Genomic DNA, 21,792 nt, shown 5'->3' on the forward strand with positions numbered 1-21,792 from the left:
AGACTGGCCCTTCTCCACCACCATGAGCCAGGCTGCCTCCTTACATGCACTGCTAAAGACAGCTCAACTCCCCCAGTCCAAGGCATCAAGCTACTTACAGCCTCTGCATCACCTGCTACAGGCGAGGTGAGGGATGGCTCTTCAGCAGTGACACAAACAGGACACAGCCAGGACTCAAAACTGGTTACTTTATTGCACCATGATCTTGGCAATAACTGAGGTTACTGCATTGTCCCCAGCAGGAGGTGCAAAATACAACCATGTACAGATCAGCTCCCGGTATCTACACACATATACATTGAGATTATGGAACCGTCGATCAGCAAACTGTACAAGATGTCAGAATAATCCCCACTGTAAGAGGGAAATCTCCCCTGGGGAAGGGGACAGAGTCTCACGCTGGCTTTTCTCCCCTTGACTAAGTTGAAAATTTAAATAAACGCAAATCCTAGCTGTAACGGCCATTAAACAGGCTTTGATATATGTACACATCTGAGATAATGAAATGATTTGCAGCCATTAACCCCTTCACCTGGCCTGTTTGGCTGACAGCAGGATGCAAAAAGGTTAACAGGTATTTAGAAGATAATGCATGACAGCTCTCAGGCTCCTAGGGAGCAGGGGAGAGAGCAGGGCCCTGCCCATGGAAGACCTGGAGAACATTCTTTTCCTGGGACTCGCACAGCAGGGAGGTTTGGCAGAGGGGCAGTGGTGCAGGGAATGCAGTTTAGAGGTACCAGGCAGACATGGACATGCAGCAGCAGATGGGTGAAAGCAGCCTCTCTAGTGAAGCAGCAGTGCCCCCAGGAGATCTTCCCACAGCCCCCACAACAGCCATTAGCCCAGCAGAGACCCCTCTCCCCCCACCCCCCATCTGCTCCTGGCCCAGCAGCATCCCCTCCCCAGAGAACAGGGAGCACACCCTCAGCAAGACGAACCGGGCACTACCGGGGGAAGCCAAACAGAGTGAAGTCAAGGCAGGCGTGCTGGGGGCTAGCAGCTCAAGCCAACAGCTGATCTCTGTGCAGGGATGCACACAGCTGGACCAAGCTGTGGCAGGGGATGGCCCCCTTCTCCCACTCTGGCAGCAGCCTGGTTCTGCTGGGGCCATGTCCCCAGCTAGACAGAGGGAACCCAGGACAGGAGGCCAAGCTGGATGGGGGTGACGCTCACCCATGAGAGCAGTTGGTTGAGCTGAAGTAGGCCTGTATGAGCCCATTACTCCCTCTGCCCAGGGACCCAGGCAGAAGCAGCTCGAGGGAGGGCGGGGTGGAGAGGAGATTGGGGGTACAGGGGAGGAATTAACCGAAAACTGCCCTAGGCAGCAGCCTCAGAGCCCCATGAGCAGGGCTGATGTTTGCAAGGCAGAGCAGTGCCAGCTGCCAGCCCCAGCCCAGCAGCCACGTGTGCACCTGGCTGTACAGGCCCCAGCCGAGACCGGGGCGCAGCAGTGATAAAGCGCCATCGACAGTCACTTCCCTGCCCAGAAACACCGGGCTGGACGCAATCCCAGCACCGTGCTGCAGTCCTGGGGCCAGTGCAGCAGGGGAATAGCTGCCCCATTAGACAGCGTGTGACAGCAGCGTGGTCACAAGGCTCCCCAGGCAAAGGGAGGAGCTCGGCTGGGCACAAGGCAGGCTGCTGGCCAGCCCCAGTGCCAGAAGCAGGGGAGTGGAGGAGTCACCCAGGGGCTGTGGCAATCAGGAGCAGGGTATGCTCTGCATCTCAGCCTTGGCTATGGGACATGCCCTAAGGGGCCCTTCCTCAGCTACCTGCTGGGGGCGAAGGCATCAGCGCCCCCATGATGCTCCTTGGCACTGGCCATGGCGGAACGAGGGGGACTTAAAGCACGTGAACCAGCCAACTTAGCTACACTCCAGCAGCATCAGCTCGGCGAGTCTCAACCTTCCCCAACATCCAAGAACCAGCCCCTGTTCCATGGAGCCCCACTCCCACCCTGCAAAAGAGGCTGAACGCCAGCACGGCCCAGGCCTGTCACACACCAGGGCCCTCAGCCTGGCTCTGGAGAGGATGCAGCAGGGCGAGTCAGCTGGGAGGGGACGAGCACGGCAGGGTCGGGCCACTCTGCCCCCTGGCCCACGAACGCCAGGCCTGAACGGCAAGCTCCAGCTGGGCGCCCCGGCCTCAGAGCCGGTAGCTCAGGCTGGCCACCTTGGCGGGGTGAGTCACAGACCAGAAGTTGCGCCTGCTCTGCAGTTTCTGGAAGGCATTGACGCGTCTCCTCCGGTCCCGCTTGGCCTTTTTACTCTTCTTCACCTGGACGAGAGCAGAGCCCACAGCAGCGTGAAGCGAAGGGGCTCCAGGTCAGACCTGGCTGCGCACCCTCACCCCCCTCCGGGCTGGCTCCTAGAGGGAGCATGCCAGGAAGGAGGCAGGAGCCCAAGGAAGGGATCAGTTCCCGAGACCAAGTCCAATCACTCCCTCCCCCAACAGGATCAGGGCCCCGGCCACGAGCCACACGGCTCCGCTCCTGCCAGTGCCCAGCTCCTCACCTTGCCACTGTCGAAGTCCTCGTCCCAGTCGTCTGTGACTCTCGCACTCCGGGCCCACGCCATGTCCTGAAGGGCGTCCTGGCTAATGGCAGAGATCTCGCCCTCCCACGTCAGCACTGCAAAGCAGAGTTGCCCATCAGCGACCGCGGGCCACGCCAGTGCACAGCGCCAGCCTGCTCGACCCACCAGCGCCTCTTGGCTGAGCTGGGGCCTGTGGACAGGGAGTTCCAGTGACCACCTGGAGGGCTTTGCTGGCCTCAGTGCAAGACACATCCCCTGCCCCGCCTCTGGCTGCATGGACCAGCCTCCAGAGGGTTCTTTGCAGCAGTCCTCTTTGCAGCGCCAAGTGGGAAGGCTCAGGCCCCATAGCGCAGCGGGGCCATACTGTTACCCTGCAGTCTTGGCCCGGTGCGCTCTGCACCGGGGCTCCCCCGTGCGCACGGCCACCAGGACAGCAGCCTAGTGCGGGGACATTACCTTGCTTCCCATACGCTTTATCAGAGGAATTCCTGAGCAGCTCCTGCACCACGCTGGCCGCCTCCTGGCTCTGCCATGCTGTCCCAGTGCCCCGCCCCTTCTCCGGGCTGCGGGTGGACCCATCTCTGACCTGGCTGTCCCAGATGCACACTGCCACTGTGGAGACCAGGGAGGGGTGAGCATGCAGACGCAGCTCACCTTGAGCCACACTGTGGGGCCCGTGTCTTGAGCCACCTCTTGTTCTGAAAGGGTGAGTCCATGGCCGGAGCGCTAAGCCGGCCCAGCCAGCCCGGGCTCTGCAGGGCCCTGGCCTCGCATAGCTGGCCGAGAGGAAATCTTCATCTTACAGGCAGAGTCAGGCCCCCTAGAGATCCCCCGCCCGACCCACACACACAGCCAGCCAGGCACAGGGCATACCAGCTTTCCCCTCCCCAAAATCACCACCTGACAGCCCAGAAGTGAGGGGCATGGTCATCTCCCCAGCGACGGGCACAGGATGCAGCCAACAAGAGCCCTAGCAGCCGAGCCAGCAGTAGGAGTTTCTGGGTGTGATCAGTGGCCTAGAACTGGGGCCTGTGGGGCAGGAGGGATGGGCAGAAGCTGAATGGTTTTTCTGGGGGCAGAGGGAGAGCAGCCCAGCGCCCCCCTCCATCTGCCACAGGCACTGCTATGAGCCAGGCACCGGCTAGGAGAGCACACGCCCAGCCCAGGACACACCTGTGCAGCAGCAGTACCTGGAGTGCTGACTCTTGTGTGGAGCCCATTCACAGCTGCCTGCTCAGAGCTGGGCTTGGAGGCCGGGCTGCTGGGGCTCTCCCTCCGCTTGCACTTCCGATGCTCGATCTCGCCATCGTCCACCTCCAAACCTCGCTGCTGCTGCTGCTTCGCGCTGCGGAGCTCTCCTGCCCCAGACGCCAGGGTCGCAGCCTCACCCTTCCCGGAGCAGCTGCTGTGAATTTAGACCCAGGCTCAGACTGGCGCCAGGGAGGCGGCAGGAGTCGCCATTATGCAACAGCCTCACCCCAGGCCCAAGAGAGGAGCCTGCCCAAGATCTCTGGCTTGCCCTGCACGGGAGCCACACCTGACCCCTCCTGAGGGTCCAGGAGCCCCTAACGTCAGAGCTCCTGCCACAGGCTAGCAGCTGCACACAGGGCTCTCCTGCCAGGCAGAGCCAAGGGGCAGGGAAGGGGTCAACTGGCTTCAGTGGGCCAGGACCCAGGCTGGGTTCACTGCAGAGAGACGAAGGGCTCAGGGCACTCCATACAGCCAGCACAGGCCCTTACTCCCCAAAGGGCTGAGCTGCCAGGCCCACACTCCACAGCTCCTGCAAGGCCAGGGTCTGCCCCCCACCCCCTCACCTGCCCAAGGGAGATGTGCCGGGACTGCGATCTTCCTCCAGCTGCCGCAATCTCTTCCTCCTCCTCTTCCGGGGGGTGATGGGCCCAGTGCCCATGTGGCAGCTGGAGCCTGCGGCTCGATGCCTGCGCTCCCACTCCAGGTCCCCACGGCCCAGCCCCTCTCTCTTCCCGCTGCCTGACTTCCTGGCCGCAGCCTCCTCACGCTCACCCTCCTCCAGGTACCGCCTCTTCCGGGGGGGGCTGGCGAGCCCGGCCCCCTCGCCGCTAGCACCTGCTGGGCCCAGGCCACGGGGGACGCTCTCCACCTCAACATGCTGCTTTCGTCTCTTTTTGGAGGAGCTGGGCAGGGCCTGGCTGGCCTCCTTCTCCCTGCCTGGGTGTGAAGGCTGGGTGGGCTGGCTGCTGGCCAGGAGCTGAGAGTTTGGGCTGGGGCTGCAGGCCGGCCTCCGAGGAAGTGGTGATTTGGGAGCAGATGAGAGCACCCTAGGGGGAGAGGGAGAGAGAGACAGAGACATGCTAACATGGCCCGGGGGCCTGTCCAGAGGGCAACCCCTCCCCCAGCCCAGGAGTCTCAGCTGTGAGCAGTCGCAGAGAGACCCCTGCCTTGGCAAGCCAGCAGCTCAGCAGACAGGTGGAAGAGGTGGCTGGTACGAGACAGCACAGCCGGGGACCCCAGGAGGGAAGAGGCCGTTCAAGGCAGATACGTCAGAGCACGTGAACGTGGGTCCGTGGGGCACAAGCAGAATGCCAGGGCGGCCGGCACCCGCTGACAGCGGATTGGACATTTCACAGGGCCTAGAGCCCCCAGCAAAGCAGGTGCAGCACGGCTGGTGTGGCAGGAGGGCCCATGCCTCCAGGGAGCGGGAGCAGCTGCCACGCTGCCCAGCACGTGTGGGAACCCTGTGGCCCTGCCAGAGACACCTAACAGCCCACAGGCTCAGCCGCGCATGGCCCCCAGACACTGACTCCTGCCCAGCCTCTGGACACCAGCTTCCCCAGGCTCCTAAACCAGGGAAAGCCCTGCACTGGCCAGACCCGCTCTGGTCCACGTGCCCGTGCCCACGCCTGTCAGAGGAGGAGTTAGGGAGCAGACCCAGCCCTGCAATTCAGAGGCGCTGCACTGCCTTGGGCGGACGCGTTCCCTTGACGGCCACATTGCAGAGTCCACCAGTGGAGCAGACGAGGATCCCACTCACCACAGGGGGAGGGAGGCTCTGGGGACGCTGCTGGGGCGTCTGCATGGCTTACCTGGACTTGCCGAGAGGCCAGGGAGAGGTGGAGGCAGGGTGGGTGGTGCTCGTGGGGGAGGTGTGGTCGGCAAAGGCTGGGCGGGGTGGCGTGTGGCGGTCACTTCCGCTCGCCCTCCGCGGGGTGCTGCCCTGCAGTTATCGACATAAATAAAAACTTGGTGGTCTAAAGAGACGTTTCCATGAGCCAAGAGGGGAAAACAAAAAGGGGAGCCCAGAGAAGGGGAGGGGGACGGACACAGACAGGGGGGAGCGGGGGGTGGGAGAAGAAGAATCAGAAAAGTGTTCTCAGTTAGAAACACAAAGGAAGCGAGGAAGGAAGGAAATTTAAACCGAAATCCTAACACAAGGCTGTGGGCTGAGCCCAGCACTGGAACAGAGCTCTAGCGGGAGCCTGGCCCTGCAGAGCGAAGGGTTCCCAGGAGCCACAGGAGGGCGGGCAGCGCATGCTCCCAGCTGCGGCATCCTCCCATGGCACCGCCAGCTCCAACCAGCCCAGAAGGCAGGATCGGTAGCGGGCCTGGTTGGTCCCTGGGGAGGGCTGAGGAGGCCCCCACCGCAGGGCGAGGTCATGGCAAGTCACATGGGACTGACAGCCCACCCAGGAACTGCTCCCTTCCGCTCCTCGCCCAGGGGCAAAGCCCATCACATGTGGATCCAGTAGCCCTGGGGGCAGGTGGGTAAGTGACATTGTGCTCTCCAGGCTGCCCAATAAGCCGGAGGCCAAAACAGGCCCACACCCCAGCAGCAATCCCCCATATGAGCTGGTGGGGAGGGATTTTCCTGCAACCCCTGGGCCCAGACGTCATGCCCACAGGGAGCGGGCATGACTAGCGTGGCTCTCAAATACAACCCCAGACCCACCTTCTTAGCAGAAAGGGCCAGCTTCTTGGCAGGCGGGGGCGACATGGTGCTGCTCACATCCAGGGTGGCACCAGCCAGCAGCAGGGATTTTAATTTCGCCACCTGGGGGTCCTCCGAGCCGGGGTGCTTGGCTTCCTGCTCTGAGGACGTGGCTGGACCGTACTCCGTTTCCTGAGAGGCGCAGAAGCCGTTGGCTCCGTTCTTAGCCTGCGGGGGTCCCTTGGCCAAGCGCGCTGGGCTGGAAGAGCTGCTGCTGCAGGAGTCCTTCCTCCGCGGCTCAGTGCCCTCCCCGCTGCCTCTGGGCTCTTGGCTGGGTGCAGCTGGCTCCACCTGGGGCCTGGGCGAGGTGGGTGATGGAGACTCCTTGCTCTCCCAGGAGCTCTGCTTGGGGACCTCTGCTTTGGCCCTGCTCACTTCACTGGTGTCACAGAAGCCCTGGGACACAGCAAGTGGCTTCTTGGGCCTCCTGGCTAGCTCATCCGAGAACACAGCTGCCATGTGCATGGCTCTGGCAGCCAGTCTGGGCGAGGGGAACCCAGCAGGGGGCTTAGCCTGAGCGGTCCCATTCTGCAGCTTGGGCCCGGCCTCAAACACACCCCGGGCCACAGGGATCCCGGCCTCTTCCGCTGCCTGGAGCTTCTTCCCAGGCGCCCCGTCTGGTCTCTAGGCAAAGCCAGAGGAATCAAGTTAGGGGGTGATTCAGGGAGCCATGAGCTACGTCCTGCTCCAGAGCATAGTTGGCTGCAGGATATGGCCAGCCCTAGCCCCCACCGCAGGCGAGGAGGCGTGTTACACCTTGACACCCCAATATTCACCACTGTCATCTAATTAGGATATGTCTTATACAACGTATGTCTTGTGAGGTATCATTCTAAAAGTCTTCATCTGCTAGACAGTAAGAGCGCACACCACCCAATGAAAGATCGTCGTATGTGAAGTTATGAAGTTTGGCTAAGTATGTGTTACTGAAACATGTCCTGACGTTGAAAACACCCCCATAGAAGATATAAAAAGGGGGACAATGACATCATAAGGGGACCTCACTCTCCCTACAACAACACACCTGAAAACATCTGAGAGGCCAGGACTGAATTGTGGGAAGTGATGGTCTCAGGCTAGAAGGATCTTTAGCCTGCATATGAAAACCTGGAAAAGCCAAGGCAACTTGTGCCTTAAGAATCTGCCAGCCTATTTATCACTTAGGGTGAGAATTTGCTAATTTATATCTTACCTATCTAGTGTATTAAGCTCAGTTTGCAGTTTTTATTTACTAAGGTAATCTGCTTTGATCTGTTTGCTATCTCTGATAGGCACTTAAAATTTACCTTTTGTAGGTAAATTTATTTCTTCTTTATAACATAACCCAGTTTCTGCAATTCATACTGGGGGTGGAGGGGCAGGAGGGCAAGAAGCTGTGCACATCTCTCTCCACATTGAGGAAGAAGGTGAATTTTTATGAGCTTGCGCTGTGCAGATCTTTCAATACAGTGCAAGACAGTATTATTTTGGGTTTATCTCCCAAAAGGGGTGTGCCTGTGGGTGCTGGGGGAGTCCTCTCACACAGAGCTGACTTCAGTCTGCGTCTGCAGCTGGGTGTGGCCCTACCTGTGTGTGTGCGCTGCAAGAGGCCAGAGAGCCTAATTCAGCAAAACAGGGAGAGGGAATCCAGGCTGGTGGAGCAGGAGAGGCTCAGTGAAACCCCAGTACGTCAGGTGGCATCCCGGATGGAGGGGTCCAACCCGTCACAGCATGTTCTGGGCTGTGCAGGCCCCCCCACTGCCCTCTGTCACGTGCCAAGACACATTCCCCTAGGTCGAGCAAGGAACCTCGGAGGAGCATGTGCCACTCACTCAAGTGGCTTCACACAGGCAGAGGCCATGAACATCCCTGCATGCCTGCAGCATCCTAGGCCCTATGGCAGCGAGTCAGAGCCCTCTCCCCCGAGCCAGGACCCCTCTCCCACTCAGCAGCAGGGACAGCTGCAGCCCCATGCTTCGGGAGTCTCTGGCACAAGACCTGGACACTTACCTTGCCAGCCAGTGGCGAGGAGAGCAGCCCATTGGCTACGGTTTTCTTGATCTGGTCAGAGACTACGCCGGCTCGGCCAGGCAGGGCAGAGGCAGTCTTGGCAATGGGCCCCTCAGGGCTCTTCCTAGAGCTTGGGATTCTGGCCAAGGAGAGAGAAATACGTGGAGTCAGAGGAGGCAGGGGGTTGGTGGCTTGGGACCAGGGGAAATGCTGAGGAAACAAGTGCCATGGGGGAGGGGGCTTGGTGCAGGGCCATGTGTCCATCAGGAGCCATCACAGAACCACAGCTAGAGCCCTCAATCCCAGCCAAGGCCGGAAGGAGCCCTGGGGACAGGCCAGCAGCCATGTGCCAGCCCAGCTGGAGCTGCTGAACCATCCCTGCTAGGTGCACGTCTCTAGCCCTCCCAGGGAAGCAACTCTTGGAGCAAGAAGCCGGGGATCCCTGGGGCCAGAGGGGGAATAGCTGCCCGCAGCAGACGGCGACTCACATACCTTAAGTAGAACAGCACATAGGCCTGCTGGTTGAGGACGACCTTGATGTTGCTGGAGTGGACGAGGGAGTCGTTCATCTGGTACCACTGCCCGTTACTGGCCTGGGGGAGATGGAGTGCAATAGATAGTGGCAGAGACCCCGCCCAGAGCCAGGAAAGGCTGGAGCGTCTGGGGGTGCCAGGAATCCCTCCCCCGGCCTCTGCTCTGGCAGGTCTGGGGCAGCACTCCCCAGCACTGCCTCCCAGAAACCCAGAGCAGGGAATGCCCCAGCACCTCAGCGGCCAGGGCACGGCTAGGGACAGAGCGCGGCAGGCTGCCCAGGGCAGCAGCAGGGAGCTGGGGTGAGACAGCACCCACCATCCAGCAGGGCCACCCAGCACCATCGTTGGGCGCCCAGGTGCACACTCAGGGCGCCACCCCCCGGCGGCTCTGGAGCGACTCCCCTGGGGGGGGCCTCACCTTCACGTAGCAGTAGTAGTGCCCCGCATGGCAGCTGTACCCCGAATGGACCAGCACTGCATACAAGCCATACGTGACCGGGTCGCCATTGCTCTGGGACATGTAGGGACGAATGTTCAGGAACTCGGGGTACCCCACATCCTGCAAGGAGAGACCGGCATCAGGGAACCCGCCCCCGGGACTTGTCCAGCTCAGGAGACAGATCTCTGGCCTAGGGTGCCCATGCTGCTTTGGAGTCCCCTTGGTGGGAGGGGGCCACCAGCATCAGCTACCCAAGACCCATTACAGGAGTCACCCGCCGCCTGCATGGCGCAAGCACCCCACAATGCAACAGGGGGCGCCCCGAAGTGGTCAGGAGGGCCGCAGGCCAGGGTTGAAGTGCAGGGGCAGAGGTCTGGCTAGGAGGCCCGGCACTACGCCCCATGCCAGCCACGCCCTCTCCAGCCCTGCTCCCCAGGACATCCCCGCGCAGGCACCCACCTTGGTGATTTTACCTCCACTGAAGTTAGCGAAGCGCTTGAGGGACAGCGTGAGGACGTTGGAGGCACGGTGGATGGTGAAGCGCTTTGTGGCAGGCACCTTCCTCTTGCATCTGCACAGAAGAGAGGGGTGAGCTTGCACCATCATGCCGCTCCTGCCCCCAGTCTCGGCTCCTGTGACAGCCACCCTGGCAGGGCCCTGCGTCAGCACTGCCCCGAGGCAGGGCAGCAAGGAGGGCTGGGACCCCTCCCGCGCACTGGCGGGCAAGGAGTCAAGGAACAGGGGGCGTGAACTGATGCCCCTGGAGCCCTGCTGCGGCACATGGCGCTGCACAGCCAGGCATCACACCTGGTCCGAGCTCAGTCTGGGCTGGCATCAGGAGCCAAGGCCCCCAGGCAGAGTGGAGAGGAAAGAGGCCGTCGTGCCAGGCTGCAGCGCAGCCCCCGGGAGCTCGCTCCCCGCCCGCCCGCAGCCAGCAGGCCCCAGCATGGGCAGCGACTCACTTGGCACACATGTAGGCGTTCTCCCCGCTCAGCATGTCTGGTCTCACAAACAGGTCCAACGCTCGCACTATGTTTGCGGCTTGCTGCAACGACAACGGGGAGTTAGAGGGCGGTGGTCCTGCCCCCCGAGGAACGAATGCCCGCCAGCACCACGGGGCACTGCAGCTAGCAGATACCCTGGGGCACTAGTCTGGGTCCAAGGCCAGAGAGGGTGAGCCTGGTGACCGTGTCACCCCGCAGCCACTCAGGCTGACTGCCCCCCAGCACACAAGGGGACCGCTTGCACAGGCGCTAACTGGGAGTCCAGCGGCAACATACCCTCACCCCCTGGGAGGAGGTTGGTGGGGGTCGCCATGGGACTGCACCCAGCCAACGGCTCACGGCCAGAATTCAGCGTGACTGGCGTTCTCGGCCCAGGCCCAGAATAGCAGGCAGACTGCCCAGCTGCAGGGGGGAGCCGCACCCCCGCACTATTCCTCCATGCTGGGCCGACTCGTCCCCCACGAGCAGCCTCCCTGAACCCGGCTCCACCTCTACCCAAGCCTTCATGTGCCCCGTTCCCCCCGCCGGCGAGGGCGCCTCTACCCGGATCTCCAAAGCCACGTCCAGGTAGGGGTCGTAGGTATCCGAGACGCTCTTGCACACCGAACACTTCACTGCAAGGGAAGCAGAGAGCAATGATCCAACTGTACCAGAGAGTGGAAGCCAGGAACAGCTGACACCACCACATGTCCCTGAGGGACTTCTCCCCGCCCTGGATCCGGGCCCAGGGAGGAAGCAGCAGGACACCAGAGCCAGGCTCTCTGCTAACTCCCTCTGCCCAACCAGAAGCAGCAGCACTGTCCGTGCAAGTGCTGGAAGCAGAGTGGCTGGAGCTGGGTGGCCTTGAACCAGGCAGTGCTGCGGACACGTCTGCACCCTCGCTGGGCGTCAGGGAGCCCTCAGAGCCAGCCTGGCCAGGAGCTTTCTGTGCGGCTCAGGCCCCACGCGCACAGGAACCGGCAGCCTGGGGGAGACAGTGTGTAATATTTCCCCACTGCAGCACCTTGGGCTGGGGTCCCCAGGAAATTGAACGGGCCCTTGAGAGGAAGCTGCCAGGGAGGCTCAGGTCTCTCTGGGCCCCAAGGACAAGGTGCCCCACAACCTGCACTCACCACGGGACCGCAGGTAACCGCCAAAGATCTGATGAACCAGAGTTGTAGCCTGAGTCTGACGATCCAACCTACGAGACAAGCAGCTGGTCTTGCACAGCCCCCTCCACTACGCCCCTTTCCCTCTGAGCCAGGCTTCCCGGGCCGCAGCCCCCACAAGCAGGATCCAGGCTGGGAGGCCTGGCTACCCATGCTGCCGAGTCTGCTGGATTCGGGGACAGCTCAGACACCTCTGTGTTACTGCAACAAGGTGCTGGGGATGCAGGAGCCATATCCAGTCCCCTCAAAACTGCACAGGAGAGGCCTATATCTCAGCCCTGAGCCACCTGCCCACAGGGCTGTCCCCAAGCATGATGCAGCTTGGTCCACCAGCCCCACTCCAGGCAGATAGCACGGGGACAGGCACCTCGAGAGACTGACGCCAGCCTTGGGTCCTGCAAATGCACCTTTCGCTTTTCCAGGACAATCAGTGTGCGGTGAGGCCAGCTGCGCGGTGCTGGTGAAAATGGCCGTGGAGACGTACCTCCAGGAAGGGACTGGAAAGAATGCGCGGTGGGGGAGGGATCTGAAACCAGGACCCAGCTCAGTGACTGTGCCTAGATTCTCTCGACACCAACAGGGACTCCACATCCATGACCTGCCCCAGTGTGCTAAGGGACACCTGCCCGCCGGGCCCACTGAACAAGGAAAGAGGCAGTGGCAGGCAGGCACCCTCCGGCCCAGAGGCCTGAAGGTTGTGGAGCTGCCAAGTTCCAAGGGGCCTGGGGAGGAGCAGTCTGGATCCTGGGGCTCCAAGGCATGGTGGGGCTGGCACACCAGAACGCTTCTCCCCAGCACCCAGGTGCAGCTGCGCCACGGGCAGCAAAGCATGCCCCGCGTTGCACTATGCTTGCCCCGTACGGTCCCCAGCTGCTCCTGCTCTCTCAGAGCACAGGGATTGGGCTTTCATTGCCTGGCTGAGGGGACAACCCCCTCCTTCAGTCCAGGGGCAAAGGGGTAAATCTGGGGCTCCGCACAGACACCACCTACTTGGTGTAGCCGTTCAGGCAGGCCTTCTGCATGGCATCGATGGTGTAGCGCAGAAACTCATGCGCATCCTCCTGGCTGCCAAAGCGGAAGTGCCGAGCGATCTCTGCAAGAGGGGAGAGAAACAAGTCAGCCAGCTGCCTAGCCCTCGGCCCCTGAACACAGGACAGGGACAGCGAAACGATCCCCTCCTTCAAACAGGAATGCTGCCACTTGGAGGCCAGACCATCAGTCCAGTTAAGCTAGCACCTGGCTCTTACTGTCCCCAGGGCTGCAAATGAAGGGGCACTGCAGCCAAGGGCACAGCCACGGGGCTGGGCTAGTGACCCACATGCCCGATACAGAGCCATGTTGCTTTAGTGAGTCCCTGCAAGGAGACAGTGAGAGATGCAGGCCTTGGGCTCAAGCAGAGAAAGCCTCCCAAGTGCACTCGTCACCTCTCCCAGCAGCACCAGGTGAAGGGAGGCCCCTCGCTGCCCGGAGTGGAAGGGAGGGCTCGTGTTCTTACTTTTGAGATCTCTGATGAAGGACACCGGCTTGATTGCATTGCCGCTGTTGGCAAAAGCTTGGATCATGTGATTCTGCATAATACACATCATGCAAAAGCCTCCTTGGTGACCTGCAGCAGAGTGGGGAGGAGAGAAAGGGGGTCAGGCACAGATATCACTGCAGAAGCCACGCGGCTCTCCGCAATTCAAGTGAGCGAAGGCAGAACCTGCATGGCACCCGCTCCTCTAACAGGCAGAGCCCGGGGCACCAAGCCCTAGCTGCAGGTTTCCAGCCTCACCTGCACGGCCACAGAGCGCCCACGGGCAACTGGGCAGCGTTTGGGTGGCCAGCACTCACGGCGGAGGCCATTATACCGAAAGCAGGGGCTGCCACCCTTCGGCTTTCACCGCAGAGTTAACTTAGGTGACTGGCCTAGCCTAGCCTGGGTGTGAGCTGCCACACTGCGAAGCCCCACCCAAGTTATGGCACTGTGCTTGCCTGTGAGAGTCCCTAGAACTTCTGGTGACATAGGCATGAGTTCTGTGCTCCACTATGCAGAACCACGCTAGGAGTCTTCCCTAGTGAGTTGTGGGAGAACTTGTCTATCCTGCCAGGAACATGGGGAAGGCACTGGGGGCCCATCAGCACCCAACTAACTTGGCTTGCATCCTTCCGGCAAAGCGAGCCAGTTATCATGCTGCTCTCCGGCTCTAGCTGATTGCCCCAGACACCCCAGCTAGCCCAGGTGTGAGGTCCTTGGGTCAGGGGCCTGAGGAAGAGCCAGGCTAACTCTGCAGTGAGGACATGCCGTCAAAGCCATCAAGACCCCTCCATCCACATTAACAAGTGACCATCAACCATGGCATCTCTTCAGATCAGCTGCTTCTTGCAGGGTCGAGGCTCATGGCAATGGCCACCTCCACCTGGGCAGCATGGTCCCTTCCAAACACGCCACACACAGCACCCCCCAAAAGCCAGCGATACAGAGCACTGTGCTCCAGCCTCAGCACCCTCCCTGCTTCTGCCGGGGTGCCTGCAGTGACTCCACAGCCCACAGAGATGGGAACAGGCACTGCTGCTAAGCACTGCTCTGCAGAACACCAGCAGGTCAGCTGGCGCCATCTCTCCTTGTTCCCCACTGCGGCTATCAGTCCACCCGTCTGTCCACCGTAAAAACGAGACAGACTGGCAATGCAGCTGGAACCGAGGAAGAGCCTGGCAGCGAGAGAGGATCTTCTCAGAGAACAGCACATGCCAGGCAAAATGGGGGAACAGACAGAGGGGAAACGAAAGGAAGGCTCCCAGAAACCATGGCAGTGGGCACAATGTAAGAACGTAGATGGGTAAAGCAGAGACAGGTCAGTTATACACCCCCTCACCCCCCACCACACACAAGAAGAGCAGCTCAGTGGTTGGGCTGGATGCAGGCGGGGCTGAGTAATGGTGTTTGGCCTGTGTCATGCAGGAGCTCAGACCAGGTCCCTTCTGGCCTTGGGAAATTCATACATAAGCCTCCTTCCCCAATCAGCACTTTCCGATGTAGGTGCCAGAGGCCAATGCGCAGGGAGATTCACCGAGAAAATGCCTGAGAACCCTGTTTCAGCCAGGCTTCTGCTTGCCGCACTACCCACTGAGCACCGTGGGGACACTCAGCTCAGCTGTACAGAGCCCCCGCGCCAGCTGGCCCTTTCCCCACTCACAGCTGCGGCTATGCTCCTTGGACAGCAGGTAGTTTGCCAGTGGCGGCGTGTAAGTCAGACATTGCACAGTGGAGTTGAGGAAGCAGGTGTTGCCCAGGTTGTGGAGTCCTGCTCCGACCCTGTACACCCGCTCCCATTTCATGGACAGGCGCTCCATGGGGAAGAGAACTTTCTGGGGAGCTGGGACGCCGTCCCCAGAGCCTCCCAAAGCATGGTCACTCCCTGCAAGAGAGAGAGGAGTCACTTAGACACAGAAAAGTCAGACTGACCTAGGTACGGCTCTCAGGCATGTGAAAACGTGACACCCTGAGTGCCCCTGGCACAGACGGTAGTTAAAGCGACAGAAGAATTCTTCCATCGACCTGGCTCCCAGCTCTCGGAAGGGCGGATTAATTTCAGCAATGGAAAAACCACTTCCAGTGCTGCAGGAAGCAGCTACACAAGGTGCTACAATGGCAGAGCTGCAGGGCCACGGCTATGTCACTGCAGCCTCTGTAGCGTAGGCAAGCCCAGACATTAAAGGAAAGAGATCTCAACAGAGTCAAACACACAAACACTGGAACGAGGAGCAGCTCCCAACCCCAGAGCCCTCTACGTACCCTGCTTCCTGATCTGGGCCTCATCAGAGCTCTTCTGGCGACTGGCATTCTCCGTCTTGGGGTTCAGCAGAACGTACTTGCCCTTCAGGGTCTCCAGCTGGTAGGAGAAGCTCTTGCTTGCCGGTTCAAACTCTATCTTCTGCAGCAGGATCTTCTTGGCAGAAGACGCCAGGAGCTTGCCCAGATCACCATCGTCAGTGGAGTCCTTCCGGCCTGGCTTGAGAGCCTCCTTCAGCTTGTCCACTATCGGCATGGTGCATCACTGTGGGGAAGTGGACTCAGCTCACTAGCCGGGGAAGCGTCTCTCTACAGAGGAGAGTTGGAAGGGAGACTGATGGGCAGGTTGGCCAGTCAGGAACTGCCACAGATCAGAGACCTTTCCAGGCATGTGGTTTCGGCAGTGCTGTAACCCTGGCCTGCCCACCACCCAAAGCAACCCGAGAGCTCTCAGCACGGCAGTTAGAGCCGCCTTCAGAGACTGTCAGAGGGCAGTGTGGCAGTGGGAATTAGTTTCATCTCCTGATCAGGTGCATCCACTGGGCTGGCTATGGGAAGGATCTCCTCAGCCTGCCCAGGAATGGCACATTGGCTCTAGGATGGCAGGGTTTAAATAATCAGGAAGAGCAAACAGATGCGTCATTTGTCCCATAAGCACTAGGGCACTCCACACCCTGCTCCCAGACCAGATGTGAGGGTCCCCTCCCTTTGTGCCACAAGGCTCGTAAGAGCAGCCAGTAGCACCCCTTTACTCAGGCCAGTGATGCAGGTACTCCCTCCTCCTCACCCGGGACTAAGCACCCCACTGGTACAGGCTTCACAAGAGGAAACCAAACTTGTGCTCCTGCATGGCAGTGCAGAGCCCCTGCCGTGGGGTCCAAGGTGACCCCGCCCCGCTTGCCTACCCCCCAGGTCATGGGGCCCAAGGTCCCCCACCACCACCACCTGTCCACCCCCCCAACTGCAGGGCCCAAGGTTCCCTCCTTCCCCCTGCCCCCCCAGCCTCAGGGCCCAAAGTCCCCACCCCACCCCCGGGGCCACCCCCCAGCCAGGTGTCTGCTTTGAAAGCATTGGCCATTCTAGTCCCAGCTGGCATTTAATTAGAATCCCTGTCCCTCTGAGCAGCCCCACGCTCACAGCCCTGCCTGGCTGGGGCAGAGGGGTGCTGCCGAGGTGGCTCAGTTGGACAATCCCCATAGAGCACGAAGAGCAGCTCCAGGGTCAATCGCTGCAGCGAGGTGTCACACACAGGAATCCGCAGCCCTTACCTGGAGAGTTTGGACTCAGCCAGCCCTCGCGGGAACATCGGCCCTGGCGGTCGAGCGCTCAGGCTAGGAATGGGCAGCAGAGAGGAAGCCAGGTGGTGTCTCGTGCCCTTGAATTCAGAAGCCCTTCTCCAGCCGATAAGCCAGCGAGGACGCTGTGCTGGGTGCAGAGAACACGAGGGACGATCAGCTGTCTCCCCCCAGTACTCCCCCAGCCCCCTTCCAGCAGCAAGCCATGCAAAGAGCAATCGCTGGGGCAATCCCAGCCGGACGCCTGAGGCGGGACAGGGAAGAGGAGTGAGGGGTGTGACTGACAGCTCGGGGTGCCCACACATCAGCAGACAACTCCACCACCCACCCAGAGACACCCTGGCTCCATGCCCAGCCAGTCCTTGGGCTCCGCATCGAGGATGCCAGGGGTGACCCCAGACAGTGCGACTGATGGGTCTGCATCCAGGCCAGGCTCGGACTGCAGCCCCGGCGTGCCCCATTCTTCTCCCCCCCTACACACACAGCCCCGGCCTGCCCTCCCCCCCCCACAGGCAGCCCCGGCCTCCCCCCCCTTCCCCTCCCACAGGCAGCCCCGGCCTCCCCCCCCTTCTTCCCCCCCCCCACAGGCAGCCCCGGCCTCCCCCCCTTCTTCCCCCCCCCCACAGGCAGCCCCGGCCTCCCCCCCTTCTTCCCCCCCCCCACAGGCAGCCCCGGCCTCCCCCCCTTCTTCCCCCCCCCCACAGGCAGCCCCGGCCTGCCCCCCTCTTCTTTCTTCCTCTCCCGCCCCCCACAGGCAGCCCCGGCCTCCCCCCCTTCTTCCCCCCCCCCACAGGCAGCCCCGGCCTCCCCCCCTTCTTCCCCCCCCCACAGGCAGCCCCGGCCTGCCCCCCTCTTCTTTCTTCCTCTCCCGCCCCCCACAGGCAGCCCCGGCCTGCCCCCCTCTTCTTCCCCCCCACGCATCCCTGGCCTGCCCTCCTCTCCTCCCCCCACAGCCCGCAGCTCCGGCCCGCCCCCCTCTTCTTCCCCCCCCCACACGCAGCCCCGGCCCGCCCCCCTCTTCTTTCTTCCCCTCCCCCCCCCCACAGGCAACCCCGGCCCGCCCCCCTCTTCTTTCTTCCTCTCCCGCCCCCCACAGGCAGCCCCGGCCTGCCCCCCTCTTCTTTCCCCCCCACGCATCCCTGGCCTGCCCTCCTCTCCTCCCCCCACAGCCCGCAGCTCCGGCCCGCCCCCCTCTTCTTTCTTCCCCTCCCCCCCCCCACAGGCAGCCCCGGCCCGCCCCCCTCTTCTTTCTTCCCCTCCCCCCCCACAGGCAGCCCCGGCCTGCCCCCCTCTTCTTTCTTCCCCTCCCCCCCCCCCGGAGGCAGCCCCGGCCTGCCCCCCTCTTCTTTCTTCCCCTCCCCCCCCCCGGAGGCAGCCCCGGCCTGCCCCCCTCTTCTTTCTTCCCCTCCCCCCCCACAGGCAGCCCCGGCCCGCCCCCCTCTTCTTTCTTCCCCTCCCCCCCCACAGGCAGCCCCGGCCTGCCCCCCTCTTCTTTCTTCCCCTCCCCCCCCCCGGAGGCAGCCCCGGCCTGCCCCCCTCTTCTTTCTTCCCCTCCCCCCCCCCCGGAGGCAGCCCCGGCCTGCCCCCCTCTTCTTTCTTCCCCTCCCCCCCCACAGGCAGCCCCGGCCCGCCCCCCTCTTCTTTCTTCCCCTCCCCCCCCCCCGGAGGCAGCCCCGGCCTGCCCCCCTCTTCTTTCTTCCCCTCCCCCCCCACACGCAGCCCCGGTCCCGGTCCCGGCCCCGGCCCCGGCCCCGGCCCGCCCCCCCGCCGCCGCCGCCGCCGCCGCCGGGGCTGCGTCCACACGGCGGGGCCGAATCGGGCGCACCCGGCGGGGCAGGGACGCGCGTCGCCGGAGCGTTTCCCCCGCCGGCCCCCCCGCCCCGCGCCCCCCCGCGCGGCCCCGCTACCTGCTCCGGCCTCCCGCACCATCCGGGCGCCTCCGGCCCGCCGCACACGTGTCCGCGCCTTAAAGGGGAGGCGCCTGCGAACGGCCGACACCAGGCCCCGCTCGCGCCCCGCCTCCCCCTTAAGGGGCGGGGACCGCGCAGGCCCCGCCCCGTGACGCGCGGGCCCGTCACCTCCTCCCGCCCCGCCCGCCGCGCGCGCCGCCGGCAGCCCCGCCCCGAGCGGGAGTCCCGCGGCAGGGAGTTCCGCCGGCCGCCCGGCGCGGCGCCTCCACCCTCGCCCCCGGGTCGGCTCTTCTCCCGCTGCTCCGCCCCCAGCCCGGCTCCCGGCACCAGCCCGCAAGCCCCTGCTCGGGCGCACAATTCCCGGGGCCGCGTTCCGGCCCCCCCCCTTTTTTTTTCTTTTTTTGCTTGGGCAGGCGGGGCTCGGGGTGGGAAACCCCCTGGAGCTGACCCTGTCCGCACCCCGCCTCCGGGGGGCTCCCGGCTCTGCAGTCTGCCCCGTGTCCTGTCTCCTTTCTGAGACGGGCCCCCGCAGGCTGCGGCTGACGGGTGGGCGCACCCTGGGTTTATAGAGGGCCCGTGGGATATGTTCTGTCTTATTCTCCATCCCTTTCTTAACGATCCCCAGCATGCTCTTCGCTTCTTTGACGGCCGCTGGCCACTGAGTGGGCGTTTCCCGAGAACTATCCGCGGGGACGCCAAGATCTCGGTTCTTGAGCGGAGACAGCTCATTCAGACCCCACCGCTGTGTAGGGCTGTGTAGGGGATGATGTATTGCAATGTGCATTACTTCGCATTTATCAACATTGAATTTCATCCGCCTTTTGTCGCCCAGGAACCCAGTTAAAGAGATCCCTTAGCAACTCTTTGCAGTCTGCTTTATGAATATGTTGAATAGCACTGGTCCAAGTAGAGATCCTTGGGAGACACCACTGTTTACCTCTCTCCAGCCTGAAAAATAACCATTTATTCCTACCCTTTGTTTCCTGTTCTTTAACCAGTTCCTGATCCATGAGAAGACTTTCCCTCTGATCCCCAACTGATCCCCAACAAAATCTTACTTTGCTTCAGAGCCTTTGGTGAGGGACCTTGTCAAAGGCTTCCTGAAAGTCCAAGTGCGCTCTATCTACTGGATCACCCTGGTCCACATGCTTGTCGACACCCTCAAAGAATTCTAATAGCCCTGGAGGTCTGCAGACTATGTCTAAGATTTCCAAAGGGGTCCATACCTCCATTCAAAATTTTGTAGAGGTCCTCAAAAGAAAAAAGGTTTAAAACCACTGCCTTAGGCTATGGGTTGGCACCGCACCCTCCCCCAGCTCTTCTTTTTCCTGCTGCTTAGACTTGGCCAGGAAGAGGAAGCTAGCCTGGGAGGTCTGGCCTAGATTAGTCATAGAATCATAGAAGATTAGGGTTGAAAGAGACCTCAGGAGGTCATCTAGTCCAACCCCCAACTAAATCATCCCAGCCAGGGCTCCATCAAGCCGGGCCTTAAAAACCTCTAAGGAAGGAGATTCCACCTCCTCCCTAGGTAACCCATTCCAGTGCGTCACCACCCTCACGAAAAGCTCACAAAAGCTTATGCTCAAATAAATTGGTTAGTCTCTAAGGTGCCACAAGTCCTCCTTTTCTTTTTGCAAATATAGACTAACACGGCTGTTACTCTGAAACCACCCTCCTAGTGAAACAGTGTTTCCTAATATCCAACCTAAACCTCCCCCACTGCAACTTGAGACCATTACTCCTTGTTCTGTCATCTGCCACCACTGAGAACAGCCTCACTCCATCCTCTTTGGAACCCCCTTTCAGGTAGTGGACGGCTGCTATCAAATCCCGCTCACTCTTCTCTTCTGCAGACTAAACAAGCCCAGTTCCCTCAGCCTCTGCTCGTAAGTCATGTGCCTCAGCCCCTTGATCATTTTCATTGACCTCTGCTGGACTCTCTCCAATTTGTCCAAAACAGTAGCCTGCAAGAGGGGCCTGGCCTGCCTATGAGCCCCCCTTTCCCCCTGTTTCTGAATATAAGTAGCTAAAAAAGTGTTTTAAAATGTCAAGCAAACAATCATTGACAATTTCAGAACTTTTCAGCACACAAAATGCATCAAAGATAAACAAGTACTTGTTGTAGGAGCAGCAGTGATCTGTATGCTATGTATAACCTGTATGTTCAAAAGGTCTGTTACACCTTCCCCCCCTTTTGTCTCCTTTCCCTCTTTGAATACCTGTGGAGTGGCTTTCCCCCTCCCCCTTCCTCCTGGAATGCTTGTGGGATGAATGGGCTGCTTAAACAGCTGGAAGATCAGAAAAGCTCCCAGGTAGACAAGGTGTCTGGGACTCTAATTAGGCAGCGATCCCATGCCCAATGCATGGACACTGCATGGACACTGTCCGAGGTGGAGCTTGACCAACCAGACACAGCCAAGTCCTCTCTAGTTGCAGGCCATGAGGAGCAGGTCTTTAAAAGGGGAAGGGGCCATGTGCTCAGGAGGGCACTCACATGCTTGTACCTCCCGTGAAGGCCCTTCGCCCGAACTGCGTGGCCAATGGTTCGCTGCCTTGCATTCTGTCGTGCCTCGGGAAGACTGACCTCCATCGCCCCGCCCATTGCCGCACTATAGGACGCTTCCCTGGAAGGATCCTGACATCTCCAGTGCCGGGCCTGTCCTGGGAGCGTGAGTATGCGACTGTGAGCATAATATCCCCCCCCCATCTTTTGAGCTTAGCTATCAGTATAATAAACGTGCTGCTTTCTGCCGAACTCTGGTGGGTCATTAGTCCTCCCTAAGCTCACTAGCTGGCCCAATTTCGGGTACCAGTACTCTGAAGTTCAACAAGACCTACCCGCAACTTCTGAAATAGGCCTCATTTTGGAAAGGTCAGCAGGAGAGTGCTCCGCCAGTATTACGGCTGAACTCTGTACCTGAGACACGACAAAGATGGTGTCATAGAAGCCTCAGACATGAAGGATCTGATGCTAGATGTTCCATCAGATGAAGCATATTTTGCTTTAGTGTCAGAGAACAGCACGTATATCAAAGCTGAGGCAGCTATCCTGGGACTCACTGCAGGCCAGGGGATTGCTCAAAGAAGAAAAGATGAGAGTGAAAGAAGCTATGCAAGAGCAACTTCTTGAGCACTCGACTCCAATAGTCAAATACAATGATGGGGTAAGAAACAGAATTGAAAGTGGACCACGCAAGGCAAAAT

General features: G+C 60.9%; 1 protein-coding gene across 4 annotated transcripts; it reads right to left on the reverse strand.

The window, feature by feature from the left end:
* Window positions 1-171: 171 nt before the first annotated feature.
* Window positions 172-18,701, reverse strand: USP36 (ubiquitin specific peptidase 36). Of its 4 annotated transcripts, none has more exons than XM_084647559.1 (20): window positions 18,586-18,701; window positions 16,652-16,808; window positions 15,387-15,692; window positions 14,788-15,009; window positions 13,107-13,217; window positions 12,602-12,704; window positions 11,576-11,643; window positions 11,007-11,077; window positions 10,422-10,504; window positions 9,919-10,030; window positions 9,439-9,579; window positions 8,980-9,080; window positions 8,488-8,626; window positions 6,460-7,122; window positions 5,597-5,727; window positions 4,349-4,831; window positions 3,725-3,936; window positions 2,991-3,146; window positions 2,514-2,629; window positions 172-2,277 (listed from the first exon to the last, which is right to left on the reverse strand). In XM_084647559.1, exons 3-20 carry the CDS (start codon window positions 15,637-15,639, stop codon window positions 2,146-2,148), a joined length of 3,297 nt encoding a protein of 1,098 aa, XP_084503685.1. In that variant the 5' UTR covers window positions 15,640-15,692; window positions 16,652-16,808; window positions 18,586-18,701; the 3' UTR covers window positions 172-2,145. The 4 variants fall into 4 exon arrangements, with proteins under 4 accessions (XP_084503685.1, XP_084503682.1, XP_084503684.1 ...); XM_084647556.1 differs by having other exon boundaries at window positions 3,725-3,939; XM_084647558.1 differs by having other exon boundaries at window positions 3,725-3,939; window positions 18,605-18,632.
* Between the last annotated feature and the right edge of the window lie 3,091 nt (window positions 18,702-21,792).

The sequence above is a fragment of the Lepidochelys olivacea genome (genome assembly GCF_965140295.1).
Source record: "Lepidochelys olivacea isolate rLepOli2 genome assembly, chromosome: 14".
Lineage (NCBI taxonomy): Eukaryota > Metazoa > Chordata > Testudines > Cheloniidae > Lepidochelys > Lepidochelys olivacea.